Source organism: Hyperolius riggenbachi, chromosome 10 (assembly GCF_040937935.1).
Source record: "Hyperolius riggenbachi isolate aHypRig1 chromosome 10, aHypRig1.pri, whole genome shotgun sequence".
Lineage (NCBI taxonomy): Eukaryota > Metazoa > Chordata > Amphibia > Anura > Hyperoliidae > Hyperolius > Hyperolius riggenbachi.
In genome coordinates, this window is record NC_090655.1 from 4,652,635 (window position 1) to 4,674,010 (window position 21,376).

Genomic DNA, 21,376 nt, shown 5'->3' on the forward strand with positions numbered 1-21,376 from the left:
AGCAGAGAATGCACCAGGGCATGCTGGGCCATTTCTAGGACAAGTGCTTGTACTGTACCTCCAATGGGAGGACAGAGCTGCTCCTGTGCAGCAGAGAATGCACCAGGGCATGCTGGACCATTTCTAGGACAAGTGCTTGTACTGTACCTCCAATGGGAGGACAGACCTGCTCCTGTGCAGCAGAGAATGCACCAGGGCATACTGGGCCATTTCTAGGACAAGTGCTTGTACTGTACCTCCAATGGGAGGACAGAGCTGCTCCTGTGCAGCAGAGAATGTACCAGGGCATGCTGGGATATTTCAGGACAAGTGCTTGTACTGTACCTCCAATGGGAGGACAGAGCTGCTCCTGTGCAGCAGAGAATGTACCAGGGCATGCTGGGCCATTTCTAGGACAAGTGCTTGTACTGTACCTCCAATGGGAGGACAGAGCTGCTCCTGTGCAGCAGAGAATGCACCAGGGCATGCTGGGCCATTTATAGGACAAGTGCTTGTACTGTACCTCCAATGGGAGGACAGAGCTGCTCCTGTGCAGCAGAGAATGTACCAGGGCATGCTGGGATATTTCAGGACAAGAGCTTGTACTGTACCTCCAATGGGAGGGTAGAGCTGCTCCTGTGCAGCAGAGAATGTACCAGGGCATGCTGGGATATTTCAGGACAAGTGCTTGTACTGTACCTCCAATGGGAGGACAGAGCTGCTCCTGTGCAGCAGAGAATGTACCAGGGCATGCTGGGCCATTTCTAGGACAAGTGCTTGTACTGTACCTCCAATGGGAGGGCAGAGCTGCTCCTGTGCAGCAGAAAATGTACCAGGGCATGCTGGGCCATTTCTAGGACAAGTGCTTGTACTGTACTTCGAATGGGAGGACAGAGCTGCTCCTGTGCAGCAGAGAATGTACCAGGGCATGCTGGGATATTTCTAGGACATGTGCTTGTACTGTACCTCCAATGGGAGGACAGAGCTGCTCCTGTGCAGCAGAGAATGTACCAGGGCATGCTGGGTCATTTCTAGGACAAGTGCTTGTACTGTACCTCCAATGGGAGGACAGAGCTGCTCATGTGCAGCAGAGTATGCACCAGGGCATGCTGGGATATTTCTAGGACAAGTGCTTGTACTGTACCTCCAATGGGAGGCCAGAGCTGCTCCTGTGCAGCAGAGAATGTACCAGGGCATGCTGGGTCATTTCTAGGACAAGTGCTTGTACTGTACCTCCAATGGGAGGACAGAGCTGCTCTTGTGCAGCAGAGAATGTACCAGGGCATGTTGGGCCATTTCTAGGACAAGTGCTTGTACTGTACCTCCAATGGGAGGACAGAGCTGCTCCTGTGCAGCAGGGAATGTACCAGGGCATGCTGGGCCATTTCTAGGACAAGTGCTTGTACTGTACCTCCAATGGGAGGACAGAGCTGCTCCTGTGCAGCAGAGAATGCACCAGGGCATGCTGGGCCATTTCTAGGACAAGTGCTTGTACTGTACCTCCAATGGGAGGACAGAGCTGCTCCTGTGCAGCAGAGAATGCACCAGGGCATGCTGGGATATTTCTAGGACAAGTGCTTGTACTGTACCTCCAATGGGAGGACAGAGCTGCTCCTGTGCAGCAGAGAATGTACCAGGGCATGCTGGGCTATTTCTAGGACAAGTGCTTGTACTGTACCTCCAATGGGAGGACAGAGCTGCTCCTGTGCAGCAGAGAATGTACCAGGGCATGCTGGGATATTTCTAGGACAAGTGCTTGTACTGTACCTCCAATGGGAAGACAGAGCTGCCCCTGTGCAGCAGAGAGTGTACCAGGGCATGCTGGGCCATTTCTAGGACAAGTGCTTGTACCGTACCTCCAATGGGAGGACAGAGCTGCTCCTGTGCAGCAGGGAATGTACCAGGGCATGCTGGGCCATTTCTAGGACAAGTGCTTGTACTGTACCTCCAATGGGAGGACAGAGCTGCTCCTGTGCAGCAGAGAATGCACCAGGGCATGCTGGGCCATTTCTAGGACAAGTGCTTGTACTGTACCTCCAATGGGAGGACAGAGCTGCTCCTGTGCAGCAGAGAATGCACCAGGGCATGCTGGGATATTTCTAGGACAAGTGCTTGTACTGTACCTCCAATGGGAGGACAGAGCTGCTCCTGTGCAGCAGAGAATGTACCAGGGCATGCTGGGCCATTTCTAGGACAAGTGCTTGTACTGTACCTCCAATGGGAGGACAGAGCTGCTCCTGTGCAGCAGAGAATGTACCAGGGCATGCTGGGATATTTCTAGGACAAGTGCTTGTACTGTACCTCCAATGGGAAGACAGAGCTGCCCCTGTGCAGCAGAGAGTGTACCAGGGCATGCTGGGCCATTTCTAGGACAAGTGCTTGTACCGTACCTCCAATGGGAGGACAGAGCTGCCCCTGTGCAGCAGAGAGTGTACCAGGGCATGCTGGGCCATTTCTAGGACAAGCGCTTGTACTGTACCTCCAATGGGAGGACAGAGCTGCTCCTGTGCAGCAGAGAATGTACCAGGGCATGCTGGGCCATTTCTAGGACAAGTGCTTGTACTGTACCTCCAATGGGAGGACAGAGCTGCTCCTGTGCAGCAGAGAATGTACCAGGGCATGCTGGGATATTTCTAGGACAAGTGCTTGTACTGTACCTCCAATGGGAAGACAGAGCTGCCCCTGTGCAGCAGAGAATGTACCAGGGCATGCTGGGCCATTTCTAGGACAAGTGCTTGTACCGTACCTCCAATGGGAGGACAGAGCTGCCCCTGTGCAGCAGAGAGTGTACCAGGGCATGCTGGGCCATTTCTAGGACAAGTGCTTGTACTGTACCTCCAGTGGGAGGACAGAGCTGCTCCTGTGCAGCAGAGAATGTATCAGGGCATGCTGGGAGATTTCTAGGACAAGTGCTTGTACTGCACCTCCAATGGGAGGACAGAGCTGCTCCTGTGCAGCAGGGAATGTACCAGGGCATGCTGGGATATTTCTAGGACAAGTGCTTGTACTGTACCTCCAATGGGAGGACAGAGCTGCTCCTGTGCAGCAGAGAATGCACCAGGGCATGCTGGGCCATTTCTAGGACAAGTGCTTGTACTGTACCTCCAATGGGAGGACAGAGCTGCTCCTGTGCAGCAGAGAATGCACCAGGGCATGCTGGGCCATTTCTAGGACAAGTGCTTGTACTGTACCTCCAATGGGAGGACAGACCTGCTCCTGTGCAGCAGAGAATGCACCAGGGCATGCTGGGCCATTTCTAGGACAAGTGCTTGTACTGTACCTCCAATGGGAGGACAGAGCTGCTCCTGTGCTGCAGAGAATGTACCAGGGCATGCTGGGATATTTCAGGACAAGTGCTTGTACTGTACCACCAATGGGAGGACAGACCTGCTCCTGTGCAGCAGAGAATGCACCAGGGCATGCTGGGCCATTTCTAGGACAAGTGCTTGTACTGTACCACCAATGGGAGGACAGAGCTGCTCCTGTGCAGCAGAGAATGTACCAGGGCATGCTGGGATATTTCAGGACAAGTGCTTGTACTGTACCTCCAATGGGAGGACAGAGCTGCTCCTGTGCAGCAGAGAATGTACCAGGGCATGCTGGGATATTTCAGGACAAGTGCTTGTACTGCACCTCCAATGGGAGGGTAGAGCTGCTCCTGTGCAGCAGAGAATGTACCAGGGCATGCTGGGATATTTCAGGACAAGCGCTTGCACTGTACCTCCAATGGGAGGACAGAGCTGCTCCTGTGCAGCAGAGAATGTACCAGGGCATGCTGGGATATTTCAGGACAAGAGCTTGTACTGTACCTCCAATGGGAGGGTAGAGCTGCTCCTGTGCAGCAGAGAATGTACCAGGGCATGCTGGGATATTTCAGGACAAGTGCTTGAACTGTACCTCCAACGGGAGGACAGAGCTGCTCCTGTGCAGCAGAGAATGTACCAGGGCATGCTGGGCCATTTCTAGTGCTACGTACACACATGCGACAACGATCGTTCGTTGTCAACGACGAACGATCTTTTAATTGACGAAAGAACGACCGAAGTAAAGTTAGTTGTAAAAAGTGTGTAACGATCACATCGTTAGAACGAACGTTACACCACGTAAAAGCACTTAATGCGCCTGCGCATAAAATTGTAAAGTTCCTTGGAGAAAAAGAGAAATGCGCATGTCCAGCCTGGTACGAACGATCGTTTCCAACGATGTACCACTTTTGCTAACGATCGTCGGTGGTAAAAATCCGCCAAGACAGAACTTTGTTTTGTAGCGATTTGCCTCGTTCGTCGTTTGCCTTAATAGTCGTTGGTTCGTTTTTTGTAACGATCGTCGTTGGTAAAGATCGGGGAACGATCGTTACAAACGACTATAGTCGCATGTGTGTACGCACCTTAGGACAAGTGCTTGTACTGTACCTCCAATGGGAGGACAGAGCTGCTCCTGTGCAGCAGAGAATGCACCAGGGCATGCTGGGCCATTTATAGGACAAATGCTTGTACTGTACCTCCAATGGGAGGACAGAGCTGCTCCTGTGCAGCAGAGAATGTACCAGGGCATGCTGGGATATTTCAGGACAAGAGCTTGTACTGTACCTCCAATGGGAGGGTAGAGCTGCTCCTGTGCAGCAGAGAATGTACCAGGGCATGCTGGGATATTTCAGGACAAGTGCTTGTACTGTACCTCCAATGGGAGGACAGAGCTGCTCCTGTGCAGCAGAGAATGTACCAGGGCATGCTGGGCCATTTCTAGGACAAGTGCTTGTACTGTACCTCCAATGGGAGGGCAGAGCTGCTCCTGTGCAGCAGAGAATGCACCAGGGCATGCTGGGATATTTCTAGGACAAGTGCTTGTACTGTACCTCCAATGGGAGGGCAGAGCTGCTCCTGTGCAGCAGAGAATGTACCAGGGCATGCTGGGCCATTTCTAGGACAAGTGCTTGTACTGTACTTCGAATGGGAGGACAGAGCTGCTCCTGTGCAGCAGAGAATGTACCAGGGCATGCTGGGATATTTCTAGGACATGTGCTTGTACTGTACCTCCAATGGGAGGACAGAGCTGCTCCTGTGCAGCAGAGAATGTACCAGGGCATGCTGGGTCATTTCTAGGACAAGTGCTTGTACTGTACCTCCAATGGGAGGACAGAGCTGCTCCTGTGCAGCAGAGAATGTACCAGGGCATGCTGGGTCATTTCTAGGACAAGTGCTTGTACTGTACCTCCAATGGGAGGACAGAGCTGCTCTTGTGCAGCAGAGAATGTACCAGGGCATGTTGGGCCATTTCTAGGACAAGTGCTTGTACTGTACCTCCAGTGGGAGGACAGAGCTGCTCCTGTGCAGCAGAGAATATACCAGGGCATGCTGGGATATTTCTAGGACATGTGCTTGTACTGTACCTCCAATGGGAGGACAGAGCTGCTCCTGTGCAGCAGGGAATGTACCAGGGCATGCTGGGCCATTTCTAGGACAAGTGCTTGTACTGTACCTCCAATGGGAGGACAGAGCTGCTCCTGTGCAGCAGAGAATGTACCAGGGCATGCTGGGCCATTTCTAGGACAAGTGCTTGTACTGTACCTCCAATGGGAGGACAGAGCTGCTCCTGTGCAGCAGAGAATGTACCAGGGCATGCTGGGATATTTCTAGGACAAGTGCTTGTACTGTACCTCCAATGGGAAGACAGAGCTGCCCCTGTGCAGCAGAGAGTGTACCAGGGCATGCTGGGCCATTTCTAGGACAAGTGCTTGTACCGTACCTCCAATGGGAGGACAGAGCTGCTCCTGTGCAGCAGGGAATGTACCAGGGCATGCTGGGCTATTTCTAGGACAAGTGCTTGTACTGTACCTCCAATGGGAGGACAGAGCTGCTCCTGTGCAGCAGAGAATGCACCAGGGCATGCTGGGCCATTTCTAGGACAAGTGCTTGTACTGTACCTCCAATGGGAGGACAGAGCTGCTCCTGTGCAGCAGAGAATGCACCAGGGCATGCTGGGATATTTCTAGGACAAGTGCTTGTACTGTACCTCCAATGGGAGGACAGAGCTGCTCCTGTGCAGCAGAGAATGTACCAGGGCATGCTGGGCCATTTCTAGGACAAGTGCTTGTACTGTACCTCCAATGGGAGGACAGAGCTGCTCCTGTGCAGCAGAGAATGTACCAGGGCATGCTGGGATATTTCTAGGACAAGTGCTTGTACTGTACCTCCAATGGGAAGACAGAGCTGCCCCTGTGCAGCAGAGAGTGTACCAGGGCATGCTGGGCCATTTCTAGGACAAGTGCTTGTACCGTACCTCCAATGGGAGGACAGAGCTGCCCCTGTGCAGCAGAGAGTGTACCAGGGCATGCTGGGCCATTTCTAGGACAAGCGCTTGTACTGTACCTCCAATGGGAGGACAGAGCTGCTCCTGTGCAGCAGAGAATGTACCAGGGCATGCTGGGCCATTTCTAGGACAAGTGCTTGTACTGTACCTCCAATGGGAGGACAGAGCTGCTCCTGTGCAGCAGAGAATGTACCAGGGCATGCTGGGATATTTCTAGGACAAGTGCTTGTACTGTACCTCCAATGGGAGGACAGAGCTGCTCCTGTGCAGCAGAGAATGCACCAGGGCATGCTGGGATATTTCTAGGACAAGTGCTTGTACTGTACCTCCAATGGGAGGACAGAGCTGCTCCTGTGCAGCAGAGAATGTACCAGGGCATGCTGGGATATTTCTAGGACAAGTGCTTGTACTGTACCTCCAATGGGAAGACAGAGCTGCCCCTGTGCAGCAGAGAATGTACCAGGGCATGCTGGGCCATTTCTAGGACAAGTGCTTGTACCGTACCTCCAATGGGAGGACAGAGCTGCCCCTGTGCAGCAGAGAGTGTACCAGGGCATGCTGGGCCATTTCTAGGACAAGTGCTTGTACCGTACCTCCAATGGGAGGACAGAGCTGCTCCTGTGCAGCAGAGAATGTACCAGGGCATGCTGGGCCATTTCTAGGACAAGTGCTTGTACTGTACCTCCAATGGGAGGACAGAGCTGCTCCTGTGCAGCAGAGAATGCACCAGGGCATGCTGGGATATTTCTAGGACAAGTGCTTGTACTGTACCTCCAATGGGAGGACAGAGCTGCTCCTGTGCAGCAGAGAATGTACCGGGGCATGCTGGGATATTTCTAGGATAAGTGCTTGTACTGTACCTCCAATGGGAGGACAGAGCTGCTCCTGTGCAGCAGAGAATGCACCAGGGCATGCTGGGATATTTCTAGGACCATTTCTGTTATAGTAAACCACTTTTCCTAGTCCCTTGGCGTGTACTATGCGATACTGTATATAGATATAAGAAGTGTTACCATAGAAGTGGGTATCCTGAAAAATGTGACTGCATAATACTATGTCACTACAGGGCCTCTCTAACTTGCCTGTAGGGATAGCCGTGGTTCCTGAATGGTTGGCCTGCAGTGAGTGTGCAGAGGGTTAATTGATGATCCTGCATATTATCATTGAGCACCTATTACGTGAGTCATGTGGGCGGGCCTGGACTCTGGATGACGGGATTGGCAGGACTCCAGCTCAGGATGTGCGAAGCTTGCTAATCGCAGTAAGTCAGGAAGCGTCTGACACAGATTTGTGCAGGTTTGGATGCTGTTGTTGTGAGCGGTTGGGGCGTGCGCTGCGTTGCTTCCTCAGAGCGTAGTTATGCTATGGCTCAGTCATCTGTGGCTTCACCGAGGTGAGATGCCAGCGTTTGCTGCTGTTGTGAGGAGCGCTAACATCCTGCCCTCCTAACCACACTTCACAGCTCGCTGCGCGGACGTCATTCTACGCTGAATGCTGCAGAGAACTTGATGTTCAGCCAATTATGTGCAAGAGCACTTCTCTCTCTACCATTTCACCATATGACCTCGCAGGAGCACACAATGAAGGTAGGAGCTGCTTCTTGTAATGATCGCGACTGTGGAATTCCACTTGTACTAAAATATGCTATTTTTGTTATTTAGTCTTTATATAGTGCTGCTATCCTCTGCAGCCCTGTATGCTTTATAAAATGCTACAGAAGATGTCAGTGCTATATAAATACATAATAATGATATGGTAGGGCATTAGACTATGACTATGGTAGGATTAGATTGTGAGCTCCTCTGAGGACAGTCAGTGACATGACTATGTACTCTGTAATGTGCTGCAGAAGATGTCAGTGCTATATAAATACATAATAATAATAATAATAATAATATGGTAGGGCATTAGACTATGACTATGGTAGGATTAGATTGTGAGCTCCTCTGAGGACAGTCAGTGACATGACTATGTTCTCTGTAATGTGCTGCAGAAGATGTCAGTGCTATATAAATACATAATAATAATAATATGGTAGGACATTAGACTATGACTATGGTAGGATTGGAGTGTGAGCTCCTCTGAGGACAGTCAGTGACATGACTATGTACTCTGTAATGTGCTGCAGAAGATGTCAGTGCTATATAAATACATAATAATGATATGGTAGGACATTAGACTAGGACTATGGCAGGATTAGAGTGTGAGGGGAACTTACAGATCACATTATGTATATGTTTAGCCGCAGTTGCAGAGGGCTTGGTGTATGTTATGAAGCTTTGCAGAATGGATTCCTATATAAAGCAGTAGTGATATACAATGCTAGAAGCGATGTGTAATAATCTCCTATCTTGTCTTGCAGTGGTCTAGCTGCGGTCACACTATGGGCACCCCAGCGTCTGTAGTCAGCACCCCGGCCACCGACTGGCAGGCCCCTGAACCCCGCCCCCGGAAGAAGGCGTCGGCCAATATATTCAAAGACATTGACCTCCTGCAGTTACAGACGCTGTTCCGCGCTGGCGGGGATGACCGGGCGGAGGAGCGAGCGCAAATCATCTACAACTACGCAGGCGACCGGCACATCGCCGAGGCCCTGTTGAAGCTCCGGAGGAAGAAGCGAAACAAGAGCTTTCACTCTTCATCCAGGAAGCTGGGCAGCGAACGCATCGGAGCACTTTCTATGCAGAACTTCAGCAAACTCTGGTAAGTCTTCACCTCCGAAGCCTCCCCCACGTATACCCGTGTAAAGGCCCATACACACGCCAGATGGAACTCTGCCGAGGTGACCGATAATGGACGCCTCTGCCAAGAATCCAGCATGTTTACGGCACCACCGCTTGGCCAGCCATTCGCCTGGTGAATCACTTCGGTGGAGCGGCGGGAGATACCATTGTTCTCTCCCTATTTACCCCACGCAACCGTCACACCTGCTCTGACTTCCCCCAGGGTCTTATGGGATACCGGCCGGGGGTAAAACAAACGCTGTTACCACCGCATACCCAACTGAACACTTATAATTGAAATGACCAATTTTGTCCAGATGCCAATTGAAGCGATTTGGTTGGCCATGTTTCGGCAATGATATCTGCCAGATTGTCACTATAACCGAAATTCCTGTGTATCGATGGCAAAAATTGAGTAATGTATGGGCGCTCCTTACTCAAATAATACTTCTTAAAGGGCAGCTGAAGTGAGAAGAATATGGAGGCTGTCATATTTATTTCCTTTTAAGCAATACCAGTTGTCTGGCTGTCCTGCTGATTTGTTTGGCTGCAGTAGTGTCTGAATCACACCAGAAACAAGCATGCAGCTAATCTTGTCAGATCTGACAATAATGTCAAATGCCCGTTCTGCTGCATGCTTGTTCAGGGTCTATGTCTGAAAGTATTAGAGGCAGAGGATCAGCAGGACAGCCAGGCAACTGGTGTTGCTTAAAAGGAAATATATGGCAGCCTCCATATCCCTCTCACTTCAGTTGTACTTTAACCGTTTCTGCCACCCGGACGTGAAGCTCACGTCCGGGCGGCTGCTCTGCTGCGGTGCCGCGCGCGATCGCGCCCCCATGGTGTCCCCCGGTAGCCCTGGGATCAGTGAACGGGAACATGGTTCCCGATCACCGCTCCGTGTCTCCCGCAGGAAAACCGAAGCGCTGTTACAAGAGGCTTCAGTCTTTCTGTGCGTCAAAATTTCCGCATCCCCCTTTTGCTTCCGCTTAGCGAGAAGCACAAGGAGTGGAAAAAAACTGAAGGTGGCCATCTTGTGGCCAAATAGTAAAACTACATCTACATATTTTTTACATTACAATTTACACATATAACAACATTAAAAATTAACTGTTTATTTCCCACACCAAAATATTACCCAAATAAAATTTTTAATGGAAAAAAAATTACAATAAAAAAAAGACATAAATAGTTACCTAAGGGTCTGAACGTTTTAAATATGCATGTGAAGGAGGTATACTACGAACATTTTTTTTTTTTTTTAAATTATAAGCTTGTAAATAGTGATGGACGCAAAACTGAAAAAATGCACCTTTATTTCCAAATAAAATATTGGTGCCATACATTGTGATAGGGACAAAATTTAAATGACGTCATAACCGAGACAAACTGGCAAATAAAATACACAGGTTTTAATTATGGTAGCGTGGATTATGTTAAAGCTATAATAGCCGAAAATTGAGAAGTAATGAATTTTTTCCATTTTTTTTTCTTATTCATCCTGTTAAAATGCATTTATAAAAAAGAAAATCTTAGCAAAATGTACCACCCAAAGAAAGCCTAATTAGTGGCGGAAAAAATGATGTAGATCAATAAATTGTGATAAGTAGTGATAAAGTTATTAGCGAATGAATGGGAGGTGAAAATTGCTCTGATGCATAAGGTGAAAAATCCCCGCGGGCTGAAATGGTTAACCAGCTGAGCGGTCTGGACGAGCTCAGCTCGTCCAACACCGCCAGCGGCTGCCGCTCAGGCCCTGCTGGGCCAATTTTGATGAAATAAAAAGCAGCACACGCAGCCGGCACTTTGCCAGCCGCGTGTGCTGCCTGATCGCCGCCGCTCTGCGGCGATTCGCCGCGAGCAGCGGCGAAAGAGGGCCCCCCTAGCCGCCTGAGCCCTGCGCAGCCGGAACAAAAAGTTCCGGCCAGCGCTAAGGGCTGGATCGGAGGCGGCTGACGTCACGACGTCGGCTGACGTCGATGACGTCACTCCGCTCGTCGCTATGGCGACGATATAAGCAAAACAAGGAAGGCCGCTCATTGCGGCCTTCCTTGTTTATTCTGGGCGCCGGAGGCGATCGGAAGATCGCCTGCGGAGCGCCCTCTAGTGGGCTTTCATGCAGCCAACTTTCAGTTGGCTGCATGAAATAGTTTTTTTTTTATTTAAAAAAAACCCTCCCGCAGCCACCCTGGCGATTTAATCAGAACGCCAGGGTGGTTAAAGCAGGATTGTCAGCCATAAAATCAAATTCCATTTACCCACTGCTATCAGCCTGGCTCTATTCTAGTACATTGCCGGGTGAGGGAAGAGAGTCATCTCCCCTCCCACATTCCTGCTCCTCACTGATTGGCTGAAGGCAGTTCAGTGTGACACGAGGCTGAGAAGGGAAATACACCTCACCCCTCTGCAGAATCTGCTGAAATACAATTTATGCTGTGCTCACATCTATTTACAAAGCAAGCTAGATAGAACAGTGCAGTTTCTAGGAGGAAAATAGAGTAAGGGGGGAAATGACATCAACATTGGCTTCAAGTGGACCTGAACTCTTGCACAGGACAGAAGGAAAACATAGAGAAAGACACCCTGTATGTATTTAGAGAGTTTAGTCTATTTAATACCCCCTCATTTGTGTCTAACAGTTGTAATGTGATCTCTTTCCTGTGTCACAGGACTGCCATGGAAGATAAGACGGATAAGGCCATTAGAAAGCACAGGCTGTAAACCATATGTCTGCTTCCATGAGTCAGGAAGTAGAAACACTGCTGATTTATTTTAGGATTTGTATCAGCTGTAACAAAGAAATGTTTTGTTGAAAGGTTATTATGCTGGTGTCTTTTTTTTTTTTTTTTTTTGGAGCAGAGAGGACGTTCTGAGCTCAGGTCCACTTTCAGTCAGTAAAGATGGAAAATGTCTTCTCTTTATTTACTATACAAAATTCACTGAAATCAAAATGTGGATGCATATGTTATGTAAATAGAACAAGTATTTATCTACTAATATGTGTTTTGATTTTATTTTCCATGCGATAGTATGGCTGTCCCTGCTGCTTAACAGTGCAGTTTCTAGGACAAAATGCACCTAGGGCGAGGGTGTAAAAATTGCGCCCCAGTATAGGACAGATAGGTAGCTGCGCCCCAGTATAGGACAGATAGGTAGCTGCCCCCCAGTATAGGACAGATGGGTAGCTGCCCCCCAGTATAGGACAGATAGGTAGCTGCCCCCCAGTATAGGACAGATAGGTAGCTGCCCCCCAGTATAGGACAGATAGGTAGCTGCGCCCCAGTATAGGGCAGATAGGTAGCTGCGCCCCAGTATAGGACAGATAGGTAGCTGCCCCCCAGTATAGGACAGATAGGTAGCTGCCCCCCAGTATAGGACAGATAGGTAGCTGCCCCCCAGTATAGGACAGATAGGTAGCTGCCCCCCAGTATAGGACAGATAGGTAGCTGCCCCCCAGTATAGGACAGATAGGTAGCTGCCCCCCAGTATAGGACAGATAGGTAGCTGCCCCCCAGTATAGGACAGATAGGTAGCTGCCCCCCAGTATAGGACAGATAGGTAGCTGCCCCCCAGTATAGGACAGATAGGTAGCTGCCCCCCAGTATAGGACAGATAGGTAGCTGCCCCCCAGTATAGGACAGATAGGTAGCTGCCCCCCAGTATAGGACAGATAGGTAGCTGCCCCCCAGTATAGGACAGATAGGTAGCTGCCCCCCAGTATAGGACAGATAGGTAGCTGCCCCCCAGTATAGGACAGATAGGTAGCTGCCCCCCAGTATAGGACAGATAGGTAGCTGCCCCCCAGTATAGGACAGATAGGTAGCTGCCCCCCAGTATAGGACAGATAGGTAGCTGCCCCCCAGTATAGGACAGATAGGTAGCTGCCCCCCAGTATAGGACAGATAGGTAGCTGCCCCCCAGTATAGGACAGATAGGTAGCTGCCCCCCAGTATAGGACAGATAGGTAGCTGCCCCCCAGTATAGGACAGATCGGTAGCTGCCCCCTCATAATGGAGGGGGGGAGCTGAAGCCGCGGGGAGGGCAGCCCGACCTCTCCCTCCCTTCCTCTCCCCGGGCCGCCCTCCATGCTCCCCCCTCGGACTGCAGCAGAGTTAGCGCGCAGGGAAGCGCTGCTATACAGAGTTACTCACCTCCCTGGTTCCGATCGCCGCTCCCGCCCTGCTGGTCTCCTCTCTGCATAGCCGCTGATACACACGCTGCTTCCTGTTTAACAGGAAGCAGCGTGTGTATCAGCGGCTATGCAGAGGCGGAGACCGGCGGCTAGTGAGCGGCGATCGGAACCAGGGAGGTGAGTAACTGTATAGCAGCGCTTCCCTGCGCGCTAACTCTGCTGCAGTCCGAGGGGGGAGCATGGAGGGCGGCCCGGGGAGAGGGAGGGAGAGGTTGGGCTGCCCTCCCCGCGGCTTCGGCTCCCCCCAGCCCTCTGCGCTCAGGGCAGCGGCACGGGCCGCATGGCCCTAGAAACGGCCATGCTGCTTAAAACAGAACATTGTTAATATTAGAGACATTGAAGCGAAAAAATAAATAAATTATGATATAATGAATTGTATGTGTAGTACGGATAATTACTAGAACATTAGTAGCAAAGAAACTGTTCTCATATTTTTATTTTCAGTTTTAGGCCCAGTGCACACCAAAAACCTCTAGCAGATCTGCAAAACGCTAGAGGTTTTTGAAGCAGATTTCAGAGCGTTTCTAGACATGTTTAAAGAGATTTTCTAAACATGCCTAGCGTTTTCTGGAGCGTTTTTATAAAGCAGATTACAAATACTGTTACAGTAAAGCTGTTACTGAACAGCTTCTGTAACAAAAATGCCTGGAAAACCGCTCTGATCTAGCGTTTTCCAGAGCGGTTTTCCACTTTCCTATACTTTAACATTGAGGCAGAAACGCCTCAGAAATCTAAAAAATGCTGCAGCCCCCGAGTTTGTGTTTGTGGAAAAAAACGAGCTGCTCTGGTGTGCACCAGCCCATTCACTTTCATTAGCCAAGCGGTTTTCCCCCTGCAAGCATTTAAAAAAAAAAAACACTCCAGAACCGCTCTGGTGTGCACCAGCCCATCTATCTATCTATCTATCTATCTATCTATCTATCTATCTATCTATCTATCTATCTATCTATCTATCATTGCATCATTCTCTAATATTTGCAGTTTACACACTACTCAGCATTCTAAATGATTTTACAGAGCAGGCCAGTGAACTTTTGAACTGTCCTCTGCAGGAAAAAAAAACATTTAACTAGTGCCCAGCCAGTGCAGGAGGGAGAGCAGCTGACGGGCAGAGAATTCACCAGGGCTGTGGAGTCGGTACAAAAATCTTCCGACTCCTCAGTTTCTGAAACCACGACTTCGACTCGGGTGCCCAAAATGACTCCGACTCCACAGCCCTGGAATTCACAGCCTGTCAGCTACCTTTATGAAAACGGCCTTACTGAGAAGAAAAAGTCACATTTATGAGCAGTTTGGGAGACTGAGGGTGGAGGCCTTGTACAGACTTTCAGGATCCATAGCTCTCTCACACTGACTTGTCCTCGATTGTAACGAAGCAATAGTTAAAGATTTCTTATTGTAAGTTTGGCTTGGCTGTCATGTAACTAGTGCTCCTGTCTTGTCTGCTCTGACACCTCTCTCTGTTACACTTTCACAGCATCAGTGAGACTGGTCACAGAGGAAGCACGTCTTCTGAGGACGATTCTGACCACACTGACCACGTGTCCCCCGATAGACCACCTCTCTGTGCAGCAAAGAAGCACTCAGTGACCCAGAGAGCAAAAACTCAACTACAGAGACAGCAGCAGCAGCACAGGCGGGTCTCCAGCTATCTGCACCAAATAAAGCGATGAGGGGCGGAGCCTCCAGCATCTGCCCAATCATGGACCTCAATCCTGCATGGCAATACAGACAGTGTGTGTTCAGTGACTAGAGACTGTATGTCTTCATCTCTGAGGGGCGGAGCCTCCAGCATCTGCCCAATCACAGACCTCAATCCTGCATGGCAATACAGTGTGTGTCCAGTGACTAGAGACTGTCATCTCTGAGGGGCGGAGCCTCCAGCAACTACCCAATCACGGACCTCAATCCTGCATGGCAATACAGACAGTGTGTGTTCAGTGACCAGAGACTGCATGCCTTCATCTCTAGAGACCAGTCAGCACTACAGACCACCTCTGACTGTCCATCACTCAGTGTTATCATTCCACTGGACAGGTCCCACCAGGGCTGAATACAGCCCTTCTGTTGAAGAGCGTACAGTGTATGTGCATCAAGAAACACTCACTGCTTCCATGGGCAATCCACTATCGGCAAATGGATTCTAGTAATCGGCACCAGGGGGCCGTGAAAAACAGACGCTGTAACTACTCAACGGGTCCAGTGACCTCCCCCTGCTTGTTAAGCGACGCCTCTTCCTGCTCGTGTCGCCACTCGGAAGTAAGCGATTGCTGTACTTTGCACGGAGTCTTCAGGGATCTTAAAGATTCAATCCGCCGCTTAACGATGTGCGATTGCCGTGGGGGGCAGCATCATTTAACATGCTTATGTTAAACGATGTTGCCTGACGTCAGGAAACATCGCCACAAGAATTGCACGGTGGGTATGAGGCTTAAAGGGAACCAGAGAGGAAGCACCCTCATGTATTTTACCATATATATCAGTGGGAACATTAGAGAAAACACCTACCCTGCTCTCTGTTTCATTCGTCACTGATCAGCCTGCTTGTCATCAGTCCTGATAAACTCCCCAACTGAGCATTCAGTCTGGCTTTGCTCAGGAATCATTATAGCTGAGTCATTATAGCAGAGCCAGAAGGGAGACAGAAGACAGACTCCGCTATAAGCCAGACTGAATGCTCAGTTGGGGAGTTTATCAGGGCTGATAACAAGCAGGCTGAGCAGTGAAGGATGAAACAGAGAGCAGGGTAGGGGTCTTCTGTAACGCTCCCACTGATATATATGGTAAAATACATGAGGGTGCTTCGTCTCTGGTTCACTTTAAAGGACAACTGTAACCAATAAAAAAAAAAAAAAAATGCTAGCTACACCCTAAGAGGGAATGCTGGGGACCCCTTGGAGGCTTCCTGTTCCTGTCTGCACCCACTTTCTACCGCTGTCCCCCATTCATATCTCTGGCTGGTTGTGTCTTCAGGTCTCCGAGTTCTTCTGAAAACGAGCAGCTGTGTTCTGCGCATGCACAGGTCCGCGGTGGCGCATGCACAGGTCCGTGGTGGCGCATGCACAGGTCCGCGGTGGCGCCTGCACAGTATGGAGCTGCTTGTTTTCAGAAGCACTTGGCGACCCGAAGGCCTCTTGGACATTAAAGTCAGAGGCTGGAATGAGGGCCCGGCGGTGGAACGAGGGAAGGCAGAGAGGAACGGGAAGGGTCGGAGGGATCCAGAACTTTCTCTCCTCTTAGGTGATTATCTAACGAACTTGTTTTTTTTGGTTAGTGGTTTTTTAAAACACTTGAAACCGCGCGTTACTCACCTGAAAGTTTAGTTTCTTTGCAGATTGGAGAAAAGTTATAACGCACACTGGCTTTTTCTTGCTGTCACCATTTCCTTCCCTGGTGACACCACTGACTGGAATTAGAGCTGTTGGTGTCACATGACAGGAAGTGAGGGGCGTTCACCTTGCTGGGAACACAAATCGCAATAATGTGGCAGAAGTTCTAACCCTGACATAAAGCAGACCTGCTCTCCTTACAGTAAAATGCAACAATGTCAGCACCTTGAAGCAACAGTCAAACCCCGAAATCATTTTCCACTTTTACATCTTTTCCGTAGCTTATCAGGAGAAGTGTCTGTGCTGGTGTGTCCCCCGTCCCCCCAGCATTCTAAGAGACCAAGTATATTTTGTACTAGCTTTAGAACTGCCAGTAAACAAACATTCCACAGAGCTGCACCTGACCGGTTTAAAGATGTCGTCACGTGATAAATTTCAGAATATAAATCGGGGAGAGAAAAGATTTTACTTTGGGAAAAACACTGATTTATTTATAATTGAATATTGTATTTTTTCACTACAGGTCCTCTTTAATGATGGTCGGGGGGGGGATGCTAACATTTCCAGTTTGCAGCTTGGATTTGGGCCAATCCGAATTGCCAGGAAGCATCGGATTGGCCCAATCACAACTTGCTGGAATCGCATTGACCATCTTCAGACGCTGATAGGGAAGTGAAGGTATATCGCTAATAAGGATGCAAGTCATGTGATCGGTGTCTTGTGTCCCCATTGGTGAGGATCCCTCTGCATCGCTGACGCAGCAATAACCACGCTCTGCCCCACGATACTGTTATCAGGCAGTAAATGACATGGCTGGGGTTCTTTATTATGGGATGGTCCGGTCTGACATTCCTCCGCGGGGCAATAACCACATGTTCTGTCCCTCAGTGCAGTTATCAGACAGGAAATGACATGGCTGGGGTTCTTTATGGGATGGTCCGGTCTGACATTCCTCCGCGAGGCAATCGCTGGCTGTAGGATTCTCATGAGGAATAGAGGAAACACTATTTTTGTTGTAAATATTGCAATGTATAAAGGATGACCTATGTGGAGGGGACACTTCAGAAGTCTTCTGCTGCCTTATATTACATAGTGTGTTCATTATTTAATCCGTGAATACGAATAAACAGCAATAATGACGGAAAGCCTGTGTGGAGTCGTGTGTATTAACCCTTTTTTCCCACCACTACAGAATATCTACGTCCTCTGACTTCATCTAAGCCACAAAGACATAGGTCTTGTAGCAGAAGCACAGCTGTGCAGGATTGGGCATTGCTCCTGTGCACACCTCCGGCACTGTCTGCTGCAGCACTAATTGGTGATGAAAGGGAATATATGTTCCCTGAGCCAATAAGAGGGATTTTTACCATTAAAAAAATACTTTTATTTTCTCAATTCATAGTGAAAAATACTGTACCATTATTTCAGAATCAAATATCTTCACCATCAATTGTGACAGGAACATAATTTAAGTTTTGTGATAAACAGTAGAAATGGCTAAACAACATTCTACAATAGCACTTTTTTTATTTTTAAACTGGAATTGGTAAAATTGAGAAATGTGTTTTTTCTAATTAAAATGCATAGAAAACAAAATTGTTCGAGGGGGAAAAATGCCATACAATGAAAGCCTAGTAAGTCTTGAAAAAATCCATAAATATATATTTAATTTATTGGCTGATTTAAATAGGGACATAGCTAACCTGTCAAACTGCTCTGGTCCATAAGGGGGTAACAAGGTCTGGGTATGAAGTGGTTTAATGACAGAAGTCTCACGGTTTATTCTGATGTATAATTGTACAAGTCATGAACTGATTTCTTTAATAGAGGTGTTAACTTAGGGCCCTGCTCCACTGTGAAATGCTATCACGCGACCACCTGGGGGGGGGGGTCTGAGGGAGCATCGTTCCTTACCTACAGGTGCTCCTCTGATTCCCCCATCTGTATGGGATGGACAAGCTTATCTAGGACTGACAGCACTGAATCACATTTTGTAGCCTCCCGGGACGTGTCTTGCACGTGTGGCAATGCATGCTGGGAGATGCAGTCTGCAGATGAGTGTCTTGCACATGTGGCAATGCATGCTGGGAGATGCAGTCTGCAGATGCGAGTCTTGCACGTATGGCAATGCATGCTGGGAGATGCAGTCTGCAGATGTGAGTCTTGCACGTGTGGCAATGCATGCTGGGAGATGCAGTCTGCAGATGTGTCTTGCACGTGTGGCAATGCATGCTGGGAGATGCAGTCTGTGGATGTGTCTTGCACGTGTGGCAATGCATGCTGGGAGATGCAGTCTGCAGATGTGTCTTGCACGTGTGGCAAAGCATGCTGGGAGATGCAGTCTGGATGTGAGTGTCTTGCACATGTGGCAATGCATGCTGGGAGATGCAGTCTGCGGATGTAAGTGTCTTGCACGTGTGGCAATACATGCTGGGAGATGCAGTCTGCAGATGTGTCTTGCACGTGTGGCAATGCATGCTGGGAGATGCAGTCTGCAGATGTGTCTTGCACGTGTGGCAATGCATGCTGGTAGATGCAGTCTGCAGATGTGAGTCTTGCACGTGTGGCTATGCATGCTGGGAGATGCAGTCTGCAGATGTGAGTCTTGCATGTGTGGCAATGCATGCTGGGAGATGCAGTCTGCAGATGTGTTGCACGTGTGGCAATGCATGCTGGGAGATGCAGTCTGCAGATGTGTTGCACGTGTGGCAATGCATGCTGGGAGATGCAGTCTGCAGATGTCTTGCACGTGTGGCAATGCATGCTGGGAGATGCAGTCTGCAGATGTGAGTCTTGCACGTGTGGCAATGCATGCTGGGAGATGCAGTCTGCAGATGTGAGTCTTGCACGTGTGGCAATGCATGCTGGGAGATGCAGTCTGCAGATGTGTCTTGCACGTGTGGCAATGCATGCTGGGAGATGCAGTCTGTGGATGTGAGTGTCTTGCACATGTGGCAAAGCATGCTGGGAGATGCAGTCAGTGGATGTGAGTGTCTTGCACGTGTGGCAATGCATGCTGGGAGATGCAGTCAGTGGATGTGAGTGTCTTGCACGTGTGGCAATGCATGCTGGGAGATGCAGTCTGCAGATGTGAGTCTTGCACGTGTGGCAATGCATGCTGGGAGATGCAGTCTGCAGATGTGAGTCTTGCACGTGTGGCAATGCATACTGGGAGATGCAGTCTGTGGATGTGAGTGTCTTGCACGTGTGGCAAAGCATGCTGGGAGCTGCAGTCTGCGGATGTGAGTGTCTTGCACGTGTGGCAATGCATGCTGGGAGATGCAGTCTGCAGATGTGAGGACATCTCCCAGCATGCAGTGCGACACACCGACAGGGAGCTGAATATTCAGCAGCTGCAGACTCCTTGGCGAACCTGGTGGATGCCGTACAGGACGGGAGCCAGAGAAGCAGCAACCTGAAGGTAAGTAGTGATGCTTGCCCCTACACCTCCCCCCCCCCCCCCCCCCCCATTACAGGGAGCTTCATTTAAGAAAAATAACTTTTCAACGATGCAGATTGCCTGGCTGTCCTGCTGATTCTCTGCCTGTAAAGCTTTTAGCCATAGCCCCTGAACAAGCATGCAGATCAGGTGCTCTGGATTAGCTGCATGCTTGTTTCTGGCAAGTCAGTGTTCCACCCGGCTAGTTTTGGTGAGCACCCGGCTGTCATCAGCTCACCTCCTCCTATGCTGTAAGCAGAGTTGTGCAGAGAAGCGCCAGCCCTGCATTCTCTTATCTCACCCCACCTGGATACTTTCATGTCACCCGGCTGTCATCAGCTCACCTCCTCCTATGCTGTAAGCAGAGTTGTGCAGAGAAGCGCCAGCCCTGCATTCTCTTATCTCACCCCACCTGGATACTTTCATGTCACCCGGCTGTCGTCAGCTCACCTCTTCCTCGGTTGTAAGCAGAGTTGTGCAGAGAAGCTCCGGCCCTGCATTCTCTCATCACACCCCACCTGGATACTTTCATGTCACCCGGTGGGAAAAAAAAATATCTGCATGTGATTCAGACACTACTGCAGCCAAAGAGATCAGCAGGACAGCCAGGCAACTGGTATTTAACAGGAAATAAATATGGCAGTCTCCATATACCTGTCAGTTCAGATGTCAGCCGTTATGTAGTAATTATACAAAGAAATGATAGAATTCTGAAATTTTTACATTTAATTGAAACCCAGACCCCATAACGAATCACGGCAGAATATAGAAAAAATTAAATATTCAGGATACACACTTTTATGTTAATTATCCTGATGTCTGCATCAAAAATACTTCCTATATCTATATATTGCTGTATACTGTACAATAGGATCACTTTATAGTAAACTCCAAGGGACCAGGAAACGTAGATTACTATATCAGAATTGGTCATACATTGTATAGTTATACAGACATTTGATGGGATTTGAGGGCTGAGTTTACTGTATCAGTTTATGGTAACATGATTGTACTGTGTGTAGTCCCCATGCTTCCAGTTTCTAACACGTGCAATATATCGCAGGAGATTTGGGCGCAGCCATAGGCTGTAATAGGGATTACAGCTATAAAAGGCACACAAAGAGTGACTTTGTGGCCGTCAGAAGACAGAGCTGCAGTTACTTTTAAAAAATTGTAATTTGTCTGCCAGCAATTACATCTTTCCCCACTATCCACGTGGACCTGGAGGGGGAATAGTAATTAACATGGCTGGGACTTGTGCAGCAGCAGGATCAGCCATATACCGGTTGTATACTGCGCCCAATCTTCCGATGGCGATTTTATCTGTACACCCCAGTTTAGCCTAGGCTGTTTATTATGCAGAATCCTCCCAGTTCACTCTAGGACACCAATTTGTCTTCCTACT

General features: G+C 49.3%; 1 protein-coding gene across 3 annotated transcripts in view; it reads left to right on the forward strand.

Moving 5' to 3' along the window:
- The window catches only part of AVPI1 (arginine vasopressin induced 1), a 60,730-nt gene extending 43,053 nt beyond the window's left edge, over positions 1-17,677 (forward strand). The window contains exons 1-3 of one of the 3 annotated variants that reach the window (XM_068255062.1): positions 7,511-7,549; positions 8,651-8,991; positions 14,681-17,677. In XM_068255062.1, the coding sequence (XP_068111163.1) occupies positions 8,672-8,991; positions 14,681-14,876 (516 nt within the window). In that variant the 5' untranslated portion in view covers positions 7,511-7,549; positions 8,651-8,671 and the 3' untranslated portion in view covers positions 14,877-17,677. Of the gene's footprint in view, positions 1-7,510; positions 7,550-7,570; positions 7,875-8,650; positions 8,992-14,680 lie in introns of those variants that run through there. The other 2 variants (XM_068255060.1, XM_068255061.1) reach the window with 2 other exon arrangements.
- Positions 17,678-21,376: the final 3,699 nt, after the last annotated feature.